This window comes from Akebia trifoliata, chromosome 10 (assembly GCF_017979445.1).
Source record: "Akebia trifoliata isolate Shusen 1 chromosome 10, ASM1797944v1, whole genome shotgun sequence".
Lineage (NCBI taxonomy): Eukaryota > Viridiplantae > Streptophyta > Magnoliopsida > Ranunculales > Lardizabalaceae > Akebia > Akebia trifoliata.
In genome coordinates this window covers 22099690-22113271 of record NC_141384.1, presented here as the reverse complement: position 1 = coordinate 22113271, position 13582 = coordinate 22099690, and the positions used below count along the sequence as shown (strand labels likewise).

At 34.6% G+C, this 13582-nt stretch overlaps 1 protein-coding gene across 1 annotated transcript; it reads left to right on the top strand.

The window, feature by feature from the left end:
• Positions 1 to 633: 633 nt before the first annotated feature.
• Positions 634 to 11070, top strand: LOC147393278 (AT-hook motif nuclear-localized protein 10-like). The gene is made up of 5 exons (XM_086456087.1): positions 634 to 1189; positions 2464 to 2516; positions 5883 to 6017; positions 9898 to 10059; positions 10465 to 11070. Exons 1-5 carry the CDS (start codon positions 769 to 771, stop codon positions 10744 to 10746), a joined length of 1053 nt encoding a protein of 350 aa, XP_086312213.1. The 5' UTR covers positions 634 to 768; the 3' UTR covers positions 10747 to 11070.
• Positions 11071 to 13582: the final 2512 nt, after the last annotated feature.

Genomic DNA, 13582 nt, shown 5'->3' with positions numbered 1-13582 from the left:
TGTTTGATAAGAAATAGGCATTTGAAATATGTAATTACTGTATAATATGATTGTAAGGGTAAAAAAGACAATTTATCAGTTTCAGCAATGTGTAACAAATATGATTTAGCATCTAAACAAACAACTTTTTTAGTATTTAAATTCAGCGCTTAAAAGTTTCAGTGCTTAATGCTATTCAACACTTATTTTTTTCAGTTTAACAAACAGCACCTTAGGCTACAAGACTTTTTAGATTTGAATGAATATTGAAATATTTGATTTCCTCTTTTATAAGATATTAGAATATTTGGTTGTAATCTTTTTTTTTTTTTTTGTAAAAGAGAATACGAGTAAGTTCAATATTTAGCAAAATCCAATTGTTGCAATTTATACATATTTCCCAATAATACACATCTCAAATATACTTATTCTTAGGATAGGTATTTAATTTTCTGTTTTGACGGTGTTGATCATGTATTGTTTGTGGCATTCAAAACGAATTTAATTTTCATCAAAATCTGATTTTTAAGCGCCAAGTGTTTTCTACTCATCTGTTTCGTATCTATTTTTGATAACGTGCTTTGCATCAAATTCGGATACCGCTTGGTGAGGTAATTCTGGACTCTAGAGTCCGGAAATGGAAATAGGTATTTCCCGCTAAAACCCAAAGAAACCCTCTCTCTCTCTCTATTTCACAAACCCTAAAAACCAACTCATCTAAATATCAGAATCGAACCACACAAACCCTAAAAACCAACTCATCTAAATATCAGAATCGAACCATTCACAATGGATTCTTCAAGGTTTTCTTCTCTGGATCCTTCCGGAAATTTAACTACCACTCCCAATTCCTTCTCCTCGATGATCAATCCCAATTCTTCCGCAGAGATGTTTCAAAGCAATCGACTTCCAACTTACGATTCGTCCAATCCAATGATCCATTCGTTTTCTTCATCAAGATCTTATGATTCTTCTTACTCTCAGTACAACCATGTCGATGGATTCAACATGACAAGCGGCGAACCAATGAAGAAAAAAAGAGGAAGACCAAGGAAATATGGAAGCAATGGTGCCACAGCATTGGCCTTAACTCCTCTATCTTCGGCTTACCCTAATAATACTCAGTCATTCGATTCTCCCAATAATCCAAATAAGAGGAGTCGAGGACGGCCTCTGGGATCCGGAAAAAAACAGCAATTAAAGGCATTGGGTAATTGTTATTCTTCTCATTTTTAATTTATGTTCTGAACTGTGTAGTTAAGGGTGAAAGGCGGTGTAAAGTTCTCTTGGCACATAAAATTATACTATAATAATAAAATTTTAAAATTTAAAAAAAAAAAATATTATACTGAAACATAGTTTTCAATTATAACAGGTATAAATAAGGTAAGTATTCAATACTTCAAGAAGACGAAGAAGTAGAGAAATTAGGAGGAAGAACAAGAAAAAGCGAAGAAGTATAAGTAGGCCAACAACATGGTCATTGCTACTACAACACAACAACAATTTGGGCTGTCGGGCAGGTCCGTTCCAGGCTTTGTTAAGCCCTAACCCAACCCTAAAGAGGTGGGTTGTACCTTAGACTAGCCCTATATACCTAGTGGGTCTAAGTTGACTAAGCCCTAACCAATAGGACTGCAACCTGGGCGGGTTGACCTGAACTCAACTCGATTAATAAGCGAGTCAAGGCCAAGTTATGTAGAATATGAGTTGAACCTGGACTAAGATATCTCAACCCGATTTCAATTCGGGTTAAGCTCAGGTTGAGGGTTCAGGTAACCCAACTCAATCCGAACCCGATGCTATTTTTTGTTATTTTTAAACTATTTTTTTAGTTATCTCCTCTTCCTACATATAGTTGTAAGACTAACACAAAAATAATATTTTTATTGATTTTCTTTTATATTTGAATCTATTGCTATATATATTAATCCAAATGAAATTAAGTTTGTTTAATGAGTCTAACCTGTGCAACCCGCCCAAAATTACCTAACTTAGGCTAACCTGAGCTCAACTTGATTTTAGGAGATCAATCTTAGGTTAATGAGCTCAAGCCCGATGGTTGGGATGAGTTGAGCGTGGGTTTACCCTCCAACCTGTCCAAGTTGCAACCCTACTAACCAACCCTACGAGCCAAATAAAAATGAAAAAAATGTAATATTAAACATTTTTATTTTTAATGGTTAAAAATGCACTTTCCAAATAAATCTTTTTTGTATGTACAAACTATACAAAAAAATACATTTATTTTATTCAATTTTAAGTGAGGCGTGCACTTGGTGCACCTTGATTGAGGCACGGTCAAGGCATGCTCCTTGATACATTTCCCTTACATTGTGCTGCCTCACATTTATTAAGGCGCCTTCCGTCCACCCCACTTGAGACACGCTTGAGGTGCACCAAGGCACTCACCTTGACTACACTGGTTCTGAATTATAAGGAAAAAAGGTCATGCTAATTATTTTTTTTTATGGTTGATGATAGGATTGAGTGGAATTGGTTTTACTCCACATGTTATCATTATTGAAGCTGGTGAGGTAATTCACTATCATCCTCATTGTCGTATGGTATTGGATATCAAATATGATACAAATCTAAAGGATACACTAAAAGAATCCTGGTGTTAATGGTGTGGAAAAGTTAAGCCCTTTTATGTTAGGGTTTGTAACACATAACCATCCCACTCTGTGGTGGTTTTCAATTTACTAATCTTTTGGGCTGATGTAGCCCTTTTTCCCAAGTCATCCCTCCTAAGACATTAACCTTGGAGGTGGTGTTGGATTGGATACCATTTCAAATGAACCTAAGCAATACACCAAATCACCTAGGTGTTAATTGTATGGAAAGTTAATTCCTTATATATGTATGTAAGAATTTGAATTTTGTAAAAGTGATGGTGTCATCTCCTCCTCAGGGTTCATATCATTGGATGGTCACTACATGAATTTCAAGGACAATGCCTTGTGGTCATGAGGAGGTTGTACTTAGAAGGGTGCTGTTGTGGCTCTTAAAATTTACGAAGAGCGTATAAAGCCAAGATAAATGTTACAAATGTATTGAGATCCTGACCAAAGTTTGTAAATAGAAAAAACAACATTATATGGGTGGATGAAAGAGGTAGAAAATGATAAGGTTGCATATTAGGTGGATCGATTTAAAGAGGTCTTGCCATGAGATGTCATTGAAGTGATGGTGTTGTTGAAGTGGATTGATGCCATTATGAATATGTTGTATGTATGGGTCATTATTAGTCATAACTAGTAGTTTCGGATGTAGCTGTAAATAGCAATTCCTGACTAAACTTTGTAAATAACAATTTCTACCTTTTTCTACCTCCAAGGGGTTGGTTCAGTGGTAAAACTAGTGACGGGTTATCTCCTTCTAGTCATGTTTTCAAAACTAGGTGACCTTAATGCACGTTGGGAAACTTCCGTAGGGTTGGGGCGTGCAATCATAGGGATTAGTCCATATCTCGAAAGAGATGTGGGGTAGCCTACATTACCCAAAAAAATAAAAAATCTCCCTTTTTCTCTGTTCCTGTCTACCTTTCTTCATTTCTATCCACCTCATTTATCTTATCTTTTTCTTTCCCACACTCTTTCTCTCCCTCCCCTTTATTTTCCTTCTACCCACCTCGAACGCTTCCTCTACTTCTTTCATATTTGAGATCTCTCTCTCTCTCTGGTTGTACTTTGTGAGTGCAGATATCCCTTTCCAACCATTTTTCCTAGGGACCGTAACTTCTTTGGAGTTTGGATGGCTAGGCTTGGGAGGATCTTGTGGAATAGAATAGTCTATGTTTAACTAAGAATGTTAATCAATACTGAATCTAAACTCCTTAGTTTCAAGAAGGGAAGGCTAAGCAAGTTGTGGTAGAGGCCAAAAAAACGGAGCGGCTGGAATTCTTTTAAAATGTAAGTTCTTTGGTTGGTGGAAGTTTTTGTTGGAAGCTTTTAATTACCTTTAGATAAAGAGGTCTGGAGGAAAACTACAGTGGATGGACTTGTTAAAATGCCATACAAATGTTCTAACGAGAATAGCAACATCATGGATCTATCTTAATTAAAAGTGTGGGTGTATCCATTGCATTGGAGGGTGTTAATGGTAAAGGGTTGCTAAAGAGGCCTGTGATTAACAGTTTCAGGAAAGCTGGAGGGTTTGAAGGAGTTGACAACAATGCAAAAATGAATACAGGCAGCAGTGGGAAGGAGTATGTATAAGAAATGAATGGGAGGATTTCTAAGGAGATGGGCAATCTGGAAATGGCAAGTAAGTTTAATACTATAAGACGGGCAATCCAGGATTGATAAGATTGCCCAATGCAGCTCATGTACCAAGTAAGGATGACTTGCAATTGGACCATATTAAAGCCCCTACTGAAAAGTTTGGGGGATGGCAATGGTAGGCAATATCTTAGGCGTTGGGGAGGTCAAATGGGATGATGTAGTCGTACAAACTGCTCTCACCATATTTTTCCAATGGAAGGAAATAGAAAGGTTTTCATTACAAATTCTCAGGAGTTGAAACTCTTTTGTACCATGAAATCCGTAATAATGTCTGATGTTTTTGTGGTCATGAAACCATGCCATGAGCTCTCAAATGGTGTGGCGAAATCACGGCTCAATTGTCCAGCACGTATTGTGATAGTATGGTTGACATTCTTCCTTTGCAAACATTAGATTTTTCAAGTAATTGGCATGAGGTTGGGAGGGAGAGTTGAAGAAGGTAGATGAAAACATTGAAAATCTAACGGATCTCCATAAGGCGAGCTTCTTGTAGACAACATTTTCAATTAGCAATGCTATTGTGTGTGATCAAGCATATACTATGTGCATATGTGATCAGACAATAGCATATGCGGTTGCGTATCAGAAAAAAATATATTTTTGTTTTTGCTTTTTAAAGGTAAAAATTTAAGGAAAATTGAAATAATGGGAATAACTTCAAATTATTACAATAACTTTAAGATAAATATTTTTTTGTGATCTTCTATTACCAATTTCATTGCAATTTATTATGCTTGCATGTTTAACAAGTATGTTAGTTGCAAAAATTCAAAAAATTGAGATAATAATAGTGAAAATATGATTTAAAGAGAGTATATGTGAGTAGAAGAGAAATAAATAGCTTACAATGATGTAGGAACAGGGAATTTGTGGGAAAAGATTGATTTAAAAACTAACTAAATGCTCACTGGAGCAGTAGGCTCTTGCATACAATAGCATAATGATCCAAATCCACTAAATTACATATGCCATGATGGCATAGCAAATCTTTATGTTGCTTGTTGGTTTGAGTTGGTGTGATTTTTTTATTGATATGAAATTTTTATTTGGTTACGCGCTGTAATTTGTGGATTAGGAGCATCCAAGAAATGTGCAGATACCCAAATTGATGAGAAGTTTGTTGTTTGATGCAAGAAAGGTTTATAATACAAATGGTTAATATAAAAAACAATGGAACTAACAAGTAACAAGTGCATGAAAGTATGTTTGCACCATTAATGTATTAGATGGATAAGTGACCAGGAAGCTGACAAATTCTTCTCTGAAATTTCTTGAAATCATGATTCATGACATATTAATATTATTTTTTAGGCGTTTGAATTACTTAGTTAATGTAATTATCTATTCCAATTGATGGACGAGTGTGTATATGAGTTTGGAGCATCCCTGCAATATAAGAAGAGCCATTGTGGAATTGAACTTAACAGTCATTTGCAACACTTTAACTATTTAAAGTTATTCTTATGGTGAATGTTATTGTGTGCATTTTGTGCTATCTTTTGTCTTTTCCTTCTAATATTATGATCTAAAAGGTTGTAAAGGAATTGAATGATAGAAGATCGGAAGCTGTCCATGAAAATATTTTACATTTTACTATTATTTCCTTGTATTCCCCAGGATGTTGTGTCGAAAATCATGGCCTTTACACAGCAAGGCTCGCGTTCAGTTTGCATTCTCTCTGCAAATGGTGCCGTACGCAATGTCACCCTTCTCCAGCTAACAAAAACATATAGTGGCACCGTAACATATGAGGTCTGGATGAAATTTGATTTAATTCTTTTGTGTAATCCGAAATTATCTTGGACATGTTCTTTCTATTTATGTGAGATAGGTTTGTATCCTGAGGAAATTTTGGAGCAATTTGTCATGTAATTTCACAAGAACTTCTGTATAATATAGAGATAGGCATCTATGTTGACATGGATCATAGTTATTAGACTTGGGGGTCCAAAGAAGTATTGGAGAAACTTAATCTTGTAGGACATACTAAAGATTTTTCTTAATCAATTGAGGATTTTTATTTTTAATATATTTGCATGTGAGTCCTATTAATTTTTAGAGGTTTCTGCCTATACATAACTAGATGGTACTATCAGCTGTGTTGTGACCATAGTTGTTAACTTTGGGTGCAATACCAGCTGACCCACGCAAAATGAAATTGCTTATTTCTCTTTTAAGATGAACAATAGTTATCTTTTTTTTTTTGCTGGGTCACAAGAAGATTTTACAGTTAACTCCCCCTGTATATTGTACAGAAGTTATTGATATCTTTGTAAATGCTGTTTTAGATGTTTTTTCTTTCCATGATACATAGAAGCCAAGGATATTTGTGCAAAAGAAATGCTTTTTTCCCCTCAATTTCTGGCTTCCAATGCCCCCCTTTATTTTTCTTTATATCTTCTTTATTTTCTATGTTTAGGCGTATCTTGTTACCTTCCTTTAGGTATTAATCACTTTTGATGTTTTTGTGCTACATTTTTTGGATCAATAACTTGATAAAAGGATAAAAGGAAATAATATATGATACCATGTTAATAATATATATCGATATCGAGTTATTGGAGGACTTTACGTCAATAAGAGGATCCATAGTCATATGATAGGTCTACGCTTCAAGTTTTCATGGTAGCTAGATCTACATGGTATTTTATTTATTATGAAGCTTTACATTTTAAAACTACTGTAGCATGTCGACTCACTTATTTAAAGAATATTATTTATGTGGTGAAAACTAATACTTATTAAGTTATTATGGACTTTAAGGATTTGGAAATGGAAGAGATAATGCTTTTTCTTTTAGATTTTGATTTGCGCATAGCCTTTGAAGGCTTAAGCTTTCTGTGATTTCTGTCAACAGAAGTAGTGCAAGATGAGAACCCTATTGGAATTTTGTGGCAATTTCTTTGGCTAACACCTCTTCATGAATGTTCATTTGCTAATGCCCTGTTTATTTATCTCCTGATTAGATACAACTGTGATTATCAGAGTTGAGAGGTGAAAGTGAATTTTCTTTAATATCCCAGGATTTAAGTTATAAAGTCTGGGATTGTGAAGATTTGACTTGATGAAGAAAAATATTTGAAGCTAGAAATAAGATACCAGTAGAGAATATCAAGGAAAATGAGAAAAAAAGATTTAGGAAAGATAAAGAATAATCAAAATACATCAAATCCTATTTATCCAATCACTTCGATCATTAATGGTTTAACCTACGTAACGTAGACATTCCTTTTTCAAGATTTTTCTTGTTGAATTGATGTAGTTTTCATATGATGGATACATGTTGAACTTTTTTCTTATAAAATCTTGATTTATTCAAATGTTTTGCTCTTATTTGTATATTTTTTGTACTTTGTTTAGGGATATAAGACATTTCATTAAGAAGTAAAGCTAGAAAGAATGTTCAAAAGCCACAGAGGTCAAGACGACCTGCCAAAACGATAGAAAAGTATGAAAAAAGAAAAAAAATATGGATCTGAGCTTACAGCCATGTAATAGAGGACAAACAAGGAAACGCCAGTCTCCAAGAGATAACTCCCAACACCTCTAAGTCTCTGTAGAAACTCACCACATAAAGGACCCCACAGAACGTACTACTTCTCCCCTAATACCAAAGGATCCCATTTGAATGCAGTATCTTCAGAGAAGACTCCTTTGAATTCTTCATGAAACTTACACAATAAGAGATTTGTTGTATAGTCCAACTAGAGTTTGTCCGTACCTACCAGCACGGGCATCCTCTTTGGGGTTAATCCCAAAAGAGGAAAAACAACGAATTTGGAGGGGCATTATTGGTAAAGGGGTAATTGAGGAAAGACAATAAAGTTGGAGGGGTATTATTGAAAAGGAAGAGAAGAGAAAAGAGAATAAAGTTAAAACACTTCCTTTAGATTTGTAGCAAGATTAAATCCAACTCCTCTTTTTGTGGGTCCACCGTGGTGTTTTATTATGTAGAGGTTACTTTAGAAATTCTATTTAGGGATTTTTTTCATGCCGAAACTTGTTGGCACTTGGACACTCCTCAACATGGCACAACACTTCTCGACATTTATGACAAAACATCTTATGATATTCACCAAAGTCACTTATCAAAAAAAGAAGAAGAAAAACATCAATGTGTGTCAGTTTGGGAAACACACGGTATATAATCAAGTAGAGTATCACCACATAGAATTAAAAAATGCTTGGGTCCTTGAAACTCTTTGTATGATATCGAATAACTTATGTTAGGTGTTGACATAGATGGTTTAACTTTTCATCTTTTTGTCAGGTAGGTCTTTCAATTATCAATCTAAGATTTTCCTGTAGTTTTGTTTCAATCTTTCGTATCAAACAATTTAGATATCTTTGTTTTTTTCTTCTACCATTATGCTATCTCTATATTAAGGAAGTAATTGGTGGTCATGCAAGCATGATTTCTAAAATAATTTTTTGTATAGGTATGTTAAAATAATTTTTGGATCATATCCATGTGATTTTTTTTTTTTATAACTTTTGTATGACTGTCTTTTTATTCTAATTTCTAGAAGTTGGCTTGCCTAACACATTTTGACAACTTGACACTTGGCATCTACACCACATGTCTAGGTAACAGGTATCGTCACAAAAAATGACCCCTTCGTTTTTTGGGAAAAGTCACATTTAAAATGTGTTTTGTACCTCTAATGATAAAAATGAGTTAAAAAAGCCTCAATTTTTTCAACAAAAAACGTGTTTTTTTATATAATGTTTTAGACACATTTTTTATGTTTTAGATTTTTTTTTCAAAAAGATGACATTTTTTTTCCTTTAACCTGTGTTATTTTGCTCAAAAGATAGTCGATGTTTAGACCTTTTTTTAGCATCATAACTTGTATAAGTAAGTGTGAAAACATATTATTATCATGCATAGACATTCTACAATGTGTATTTTTGCTTAAAAAAATGCATACTCCCCCCTCCCCCTCCCTCTCTTTTAAACTCGTTTCTTTTCCATTTTTCCTCTCTTTTTTTTTTTCCCCTAAAATTTTCCATTGCCATTTTAATCCCGTATACCAACTTAGTAACTACTATGGTCACAAGGATCTCTTCCATGTACCCGTCACTCCCCTGAAAGGTTCCTTGTTCCTTCCACAAGCTTCTACAAATTGCAAATGGAAACTTACTCCATAGGATCCTTCTTCTAGCACTAAATGCATGACACTCCTAGTTGTAGGATAGACTAGCCCCTGAGGAAGGCATAGACCAACAGATACTGAAAGGGGAGAACAAAAGATCCCACATCGACGAATCTATGACAATGAAAGAGCAGGTTATCCACAGATTCTTTGCTTGCTTTACACATGAAGCAATAATTAACAATGGCATTTTCACGCTCAATGAGGTTCTCATGGAATAGCTTCTATTGAATTGTTTGGCCTAATACCACGAAGGCAACCCATCTCAGATTGTCACAAACTCACAATAACATAACCAACGATCTAGAATGACTAGATGTGTGGTTTACAGACATAAGCATGCACAATAATTTATTTGATCATCTCAATCCTTCAGTTTCATCTGTTGTTGGTTTCTTTTTTTCTCCTGACAAGTACATGTGTAATTGTGTATCAACATGGATGAATCACTTTCATGTTGAACCTTGTACATGCAGGGTATTTTCGAGATTATCTCTCTATCAGGCTCTTTTCTGTTCATGGACAACGGAGGCAACGGTAGCAGAATTAGTGATATGAGTGTGTCATTGGCAGGTTCTGATGGTCGAGTTCTGGGAGGTGAGGTAGCTGGGATGCTAATTGCGGCAACACCAGTACAGGTGCCTCTTTGTGACTTGTCTACCTCTTGTATGTATGAAAAGAACTTCCATTACCACATTGGCAATCCAACACCACAGCCCTCTAGATTTCATGGAAAAACTTGGATCCAAATTATTTTTTTTTGACTTGATTCAAGGTTTTGAAAATGGATGGCTACTGAGCTTCCACGGAACTCCCAAATTTAAAGTTAAAATTCAACGGTGAAAAAATAACTTTTTTTTTCGAAGTTCATAGAATTTTGTCCTCTACAACCCTGTGGCATTGGATCATGTTTTTGGATGCCACAAGGTTAGCTCAATGACCCTTAGTAAGAGTTGAAATCTTACAAAGTTATTGAGCCTAGTAGGACACTATATGTGTTGCACCCGTTTGTGCTAATTTTTATTGTTGGACTGCACTACCAGGTTATTGTGGGCAGCTTCATTATAGAAAAGAAAAAATCACAGTCCATTTCGAAACAAGAGCCTTCATCGGCACCATTGCCACATATGATGATGGGCTTAGGGACACCGGTTGCAGCCGGCAGCTCCCCTTCTCAAGCTACTTCGAGTGAATCATTGAACGAGGCTGCTAGCCCGCATAGCCGGGCCTCTGGGGCATGCAACAATAGTGCCCAATCTATTCAAGGCACATCAACATACTCATCTTTTGGTTGGCCTCACTCGGCATACCCTACACAGACTTGACCACCGCATGAAGATTCTGCGTTTCTAATCTTTGGTTATCAAATTTTAATTAATTTAATATTTAATGTTCAACAGAGTTTCATCAGACCCAGCGGCGCAGTGCTTCTAGGGAACCTCTGCCGAATGCCTATTCCCATTCTTTGTGTTGCTAACATTTCCTCTCATTTGGTCTTGAAACTTTCTCAGTCTCAACCTCAATCATGTTCAGATTCATTTTTGTTTTGGTTCCTTATCAGGAGGTTGGCTGTTATAAGTTTCTTAATTTGCAAATGTAGCTTCTTTTTTATTTATTTATTTATAGATTTGGTGTCTTAGAAGGACAAATGTAGCTTCAATCAGATTCCTTTTACACTTTTAATTTCAAACAATATGTAGTAAAATGATCCTCCTCAATATCTCGGGTTGTTTTTAGTTAATAATTGGATCCAAGTTGGAATATTAGCCTTTTATTTTGACAAAAAAAAAAAGGTTGTCTGGATGGGCAGTCCAAAATAAATTTCTGCGGAGCACTACCTTTCTTGCCATGTAAACAGTGCCTTGTCATGTGCAAGCCCACACTCGATGTGTTGCAATTTGTTATTGTGGATGGTAGCTCTTGGTGCTTAAGTATCATTGTAATAGTTTTTAGGATGTAATTCTTGAAGAGCTTATACTGCCACACCTAATTTTTTTGTCACACAATAAAAATTTAAATTTTAAGTAATTTAGGAATATCCCCCTAGGTTTTGGTGAATATTTGAGAAGCCCTCCTTGAATACAGTCTTCTATGGGTAGACTAATGCAAAATGATCTCCAACTTTGTTTTAGGGTGGAAAGATTGACATTTATTTTCAATAATTTTATTAAAGGGTTGGGATTGGTTCATGCAGAAACACAAGATCCCGATAATAAAAAAACGAGTGGTCATAAATGCCTCGACTTTTATGTTTAAAATTAATATAATCAGGTCATTTTGATAAATTACAAAACTAACTTCTTATTACTATGTAATCTTAAAAAATCTTTTAATCAATATTTTAAATTACAAATAAACCTTTTGATATGTATGTGTTTGCACTTGCCAGTAGGGTTGCAACTTGGGCAGGTTGGGGATCAACTTGTGCACAACCCACACTCGACAAACACCAACTCGATCAAAGGCATAAAATACTCAATATTTTAAAATTGAAGTTTGAAATGTGAATTGTGGATGAAAAAAAAAAAAAGATATTTTAAAATATTTTAAATTATAATGATATTAAGTTCAGGTTTCCGGAAAAGTTTGGGTTTGTACAATCCGATGCCTATCCCCCCCTGAAATCCGATTTCAAATGGTCAAAATTTTTTTATACAAGATCGGGTTGAAACTATCGGGTTTGGGTTTGGGTTTGGCCCGCCTAAGTTGCAGCCCTACTTGCCACCCACTAGTATTGCTAAAGAAAGCACAAGCTTACAAGGGGCAAAAATGTCAGCCAAATGAAATCCTTAAAAAGCCCCTGCAATAGTGACACAGCAAAAATAATACTTATAGATAAAACGCTGCTATTGGGTTTCTTGTTTTACTATTAGGATCATGTGTTTTCCTTAAGTCATCCGGTCTTGGCCTTGATTAAAATATTTGATTGGTTCTATGTTTGTATGGAGAAGAAAATAAAGAAAAATTTTAAACAATAAATTTGCTAAATAAATGCATGATTGAAGACATTTTGAGGTTTTGGGAAAGAAATCAAGTTTATATATATATATATAGGGTCCCGTTCAGCAACAAACATTTTGGCAAAACATTTTTCAAAATGTGAGTTAGAGGTTTTGGAATGGGCTGATTTTTGGTGAGGATGATCTCTACAGTGAGGAGATCATCCTCACCAAAAATCAGCCCATTCCAAAACTTCTAGCCCCAGTTTACCAGTTGAAAAATCGTGGACCGTCCATTTTTGATGGGGTTAGAGTTTTTGGAATGGGCTGATTTTTGGTGATGATGATCTCCTCACCATAGAGATCATCCTCACCAAAAATCAGCCCATTCCAAAACCTCTAACTCATGTTTTGAAAAATGTTTTGCCAAAATGTTTGTTGCTGAACATTTCCCATATATATCTATATATATATATATAAAAGTAAGAGTTGCTAAAGAGTTTGGACATATATGTAGGGGTGTCGATGAATAGTTGAAAATTCGAATCTGAATCGAATTTGAATTTGAAAAATTGGATATTATCCAAAAATTTTGAATATTGGATTCGAATTCGGATAGTTTTATATATTCGAATGCTTATCAAATACGGATTCGGATATTTACATTTCGAATTTGATAATATATTATTCAAAATAATATATAATATATAATATTTTATTTTATTTATTATATACATAGTATAATATATTATAAGTTTTTTGGTTTAATAATGAAAAATCAATTGAATAAGGAAAATTTGTATTTTTTTTAATATACAAATTATTTGAATTCTAATTGGATATTATCCAACATCCAATAAGATAATCGAATTCGAATTCAGATAGAATTTTAAAACATCTGTCGGATTCAAATTCAAATTTGGATATCAGATAAAAATTTCGGATTCGGAATCAGATATTACTATATACGAACCAATAAGCATCTGTTGACAGCTCTACATATATGGTGAAATTTTGGGGAGGAAATCAATGTGTTGAAGCTAAGTGGGTACATTGATCATTTCATATTAGCCTCTCATAGAAGACTATAGTCAAGGGATAAAGTTGAAAATAAGGAGTATCTTACGTATCAACGAAAAAAGAGAGTGATATGGTCAAGATAACTATTCTACTTTTTTAATCATCACACACAATTTTTATTAGAGATTTGGGACTTTTTTTA

Excerpts from the sequence above, each read along its gene's own strand:
- LOC147393278 (XM_086456087.1), top strand. The coding sequence starts at position 769 with ATGGATTCTTCAAGGTTTTCTTCTCTGGATCCTTCCGGAAATTTAACT. Across the intron at positions 1,190-2,463 it reads ACAGCAATTAAAGGCATTGG|GATTGAGTGGAATTGGTTTT; the intron begins GTAATTGTTATT and ends GGTTGATGATAG. Across the intron at positions 10,060-10,464 it reads TTGCGGCAACACCAGTACAG|GTTATTGTGGGCAGCTTCAT; the intron begins GTGCCTCTTTGT and ends CTGCACTACCAG.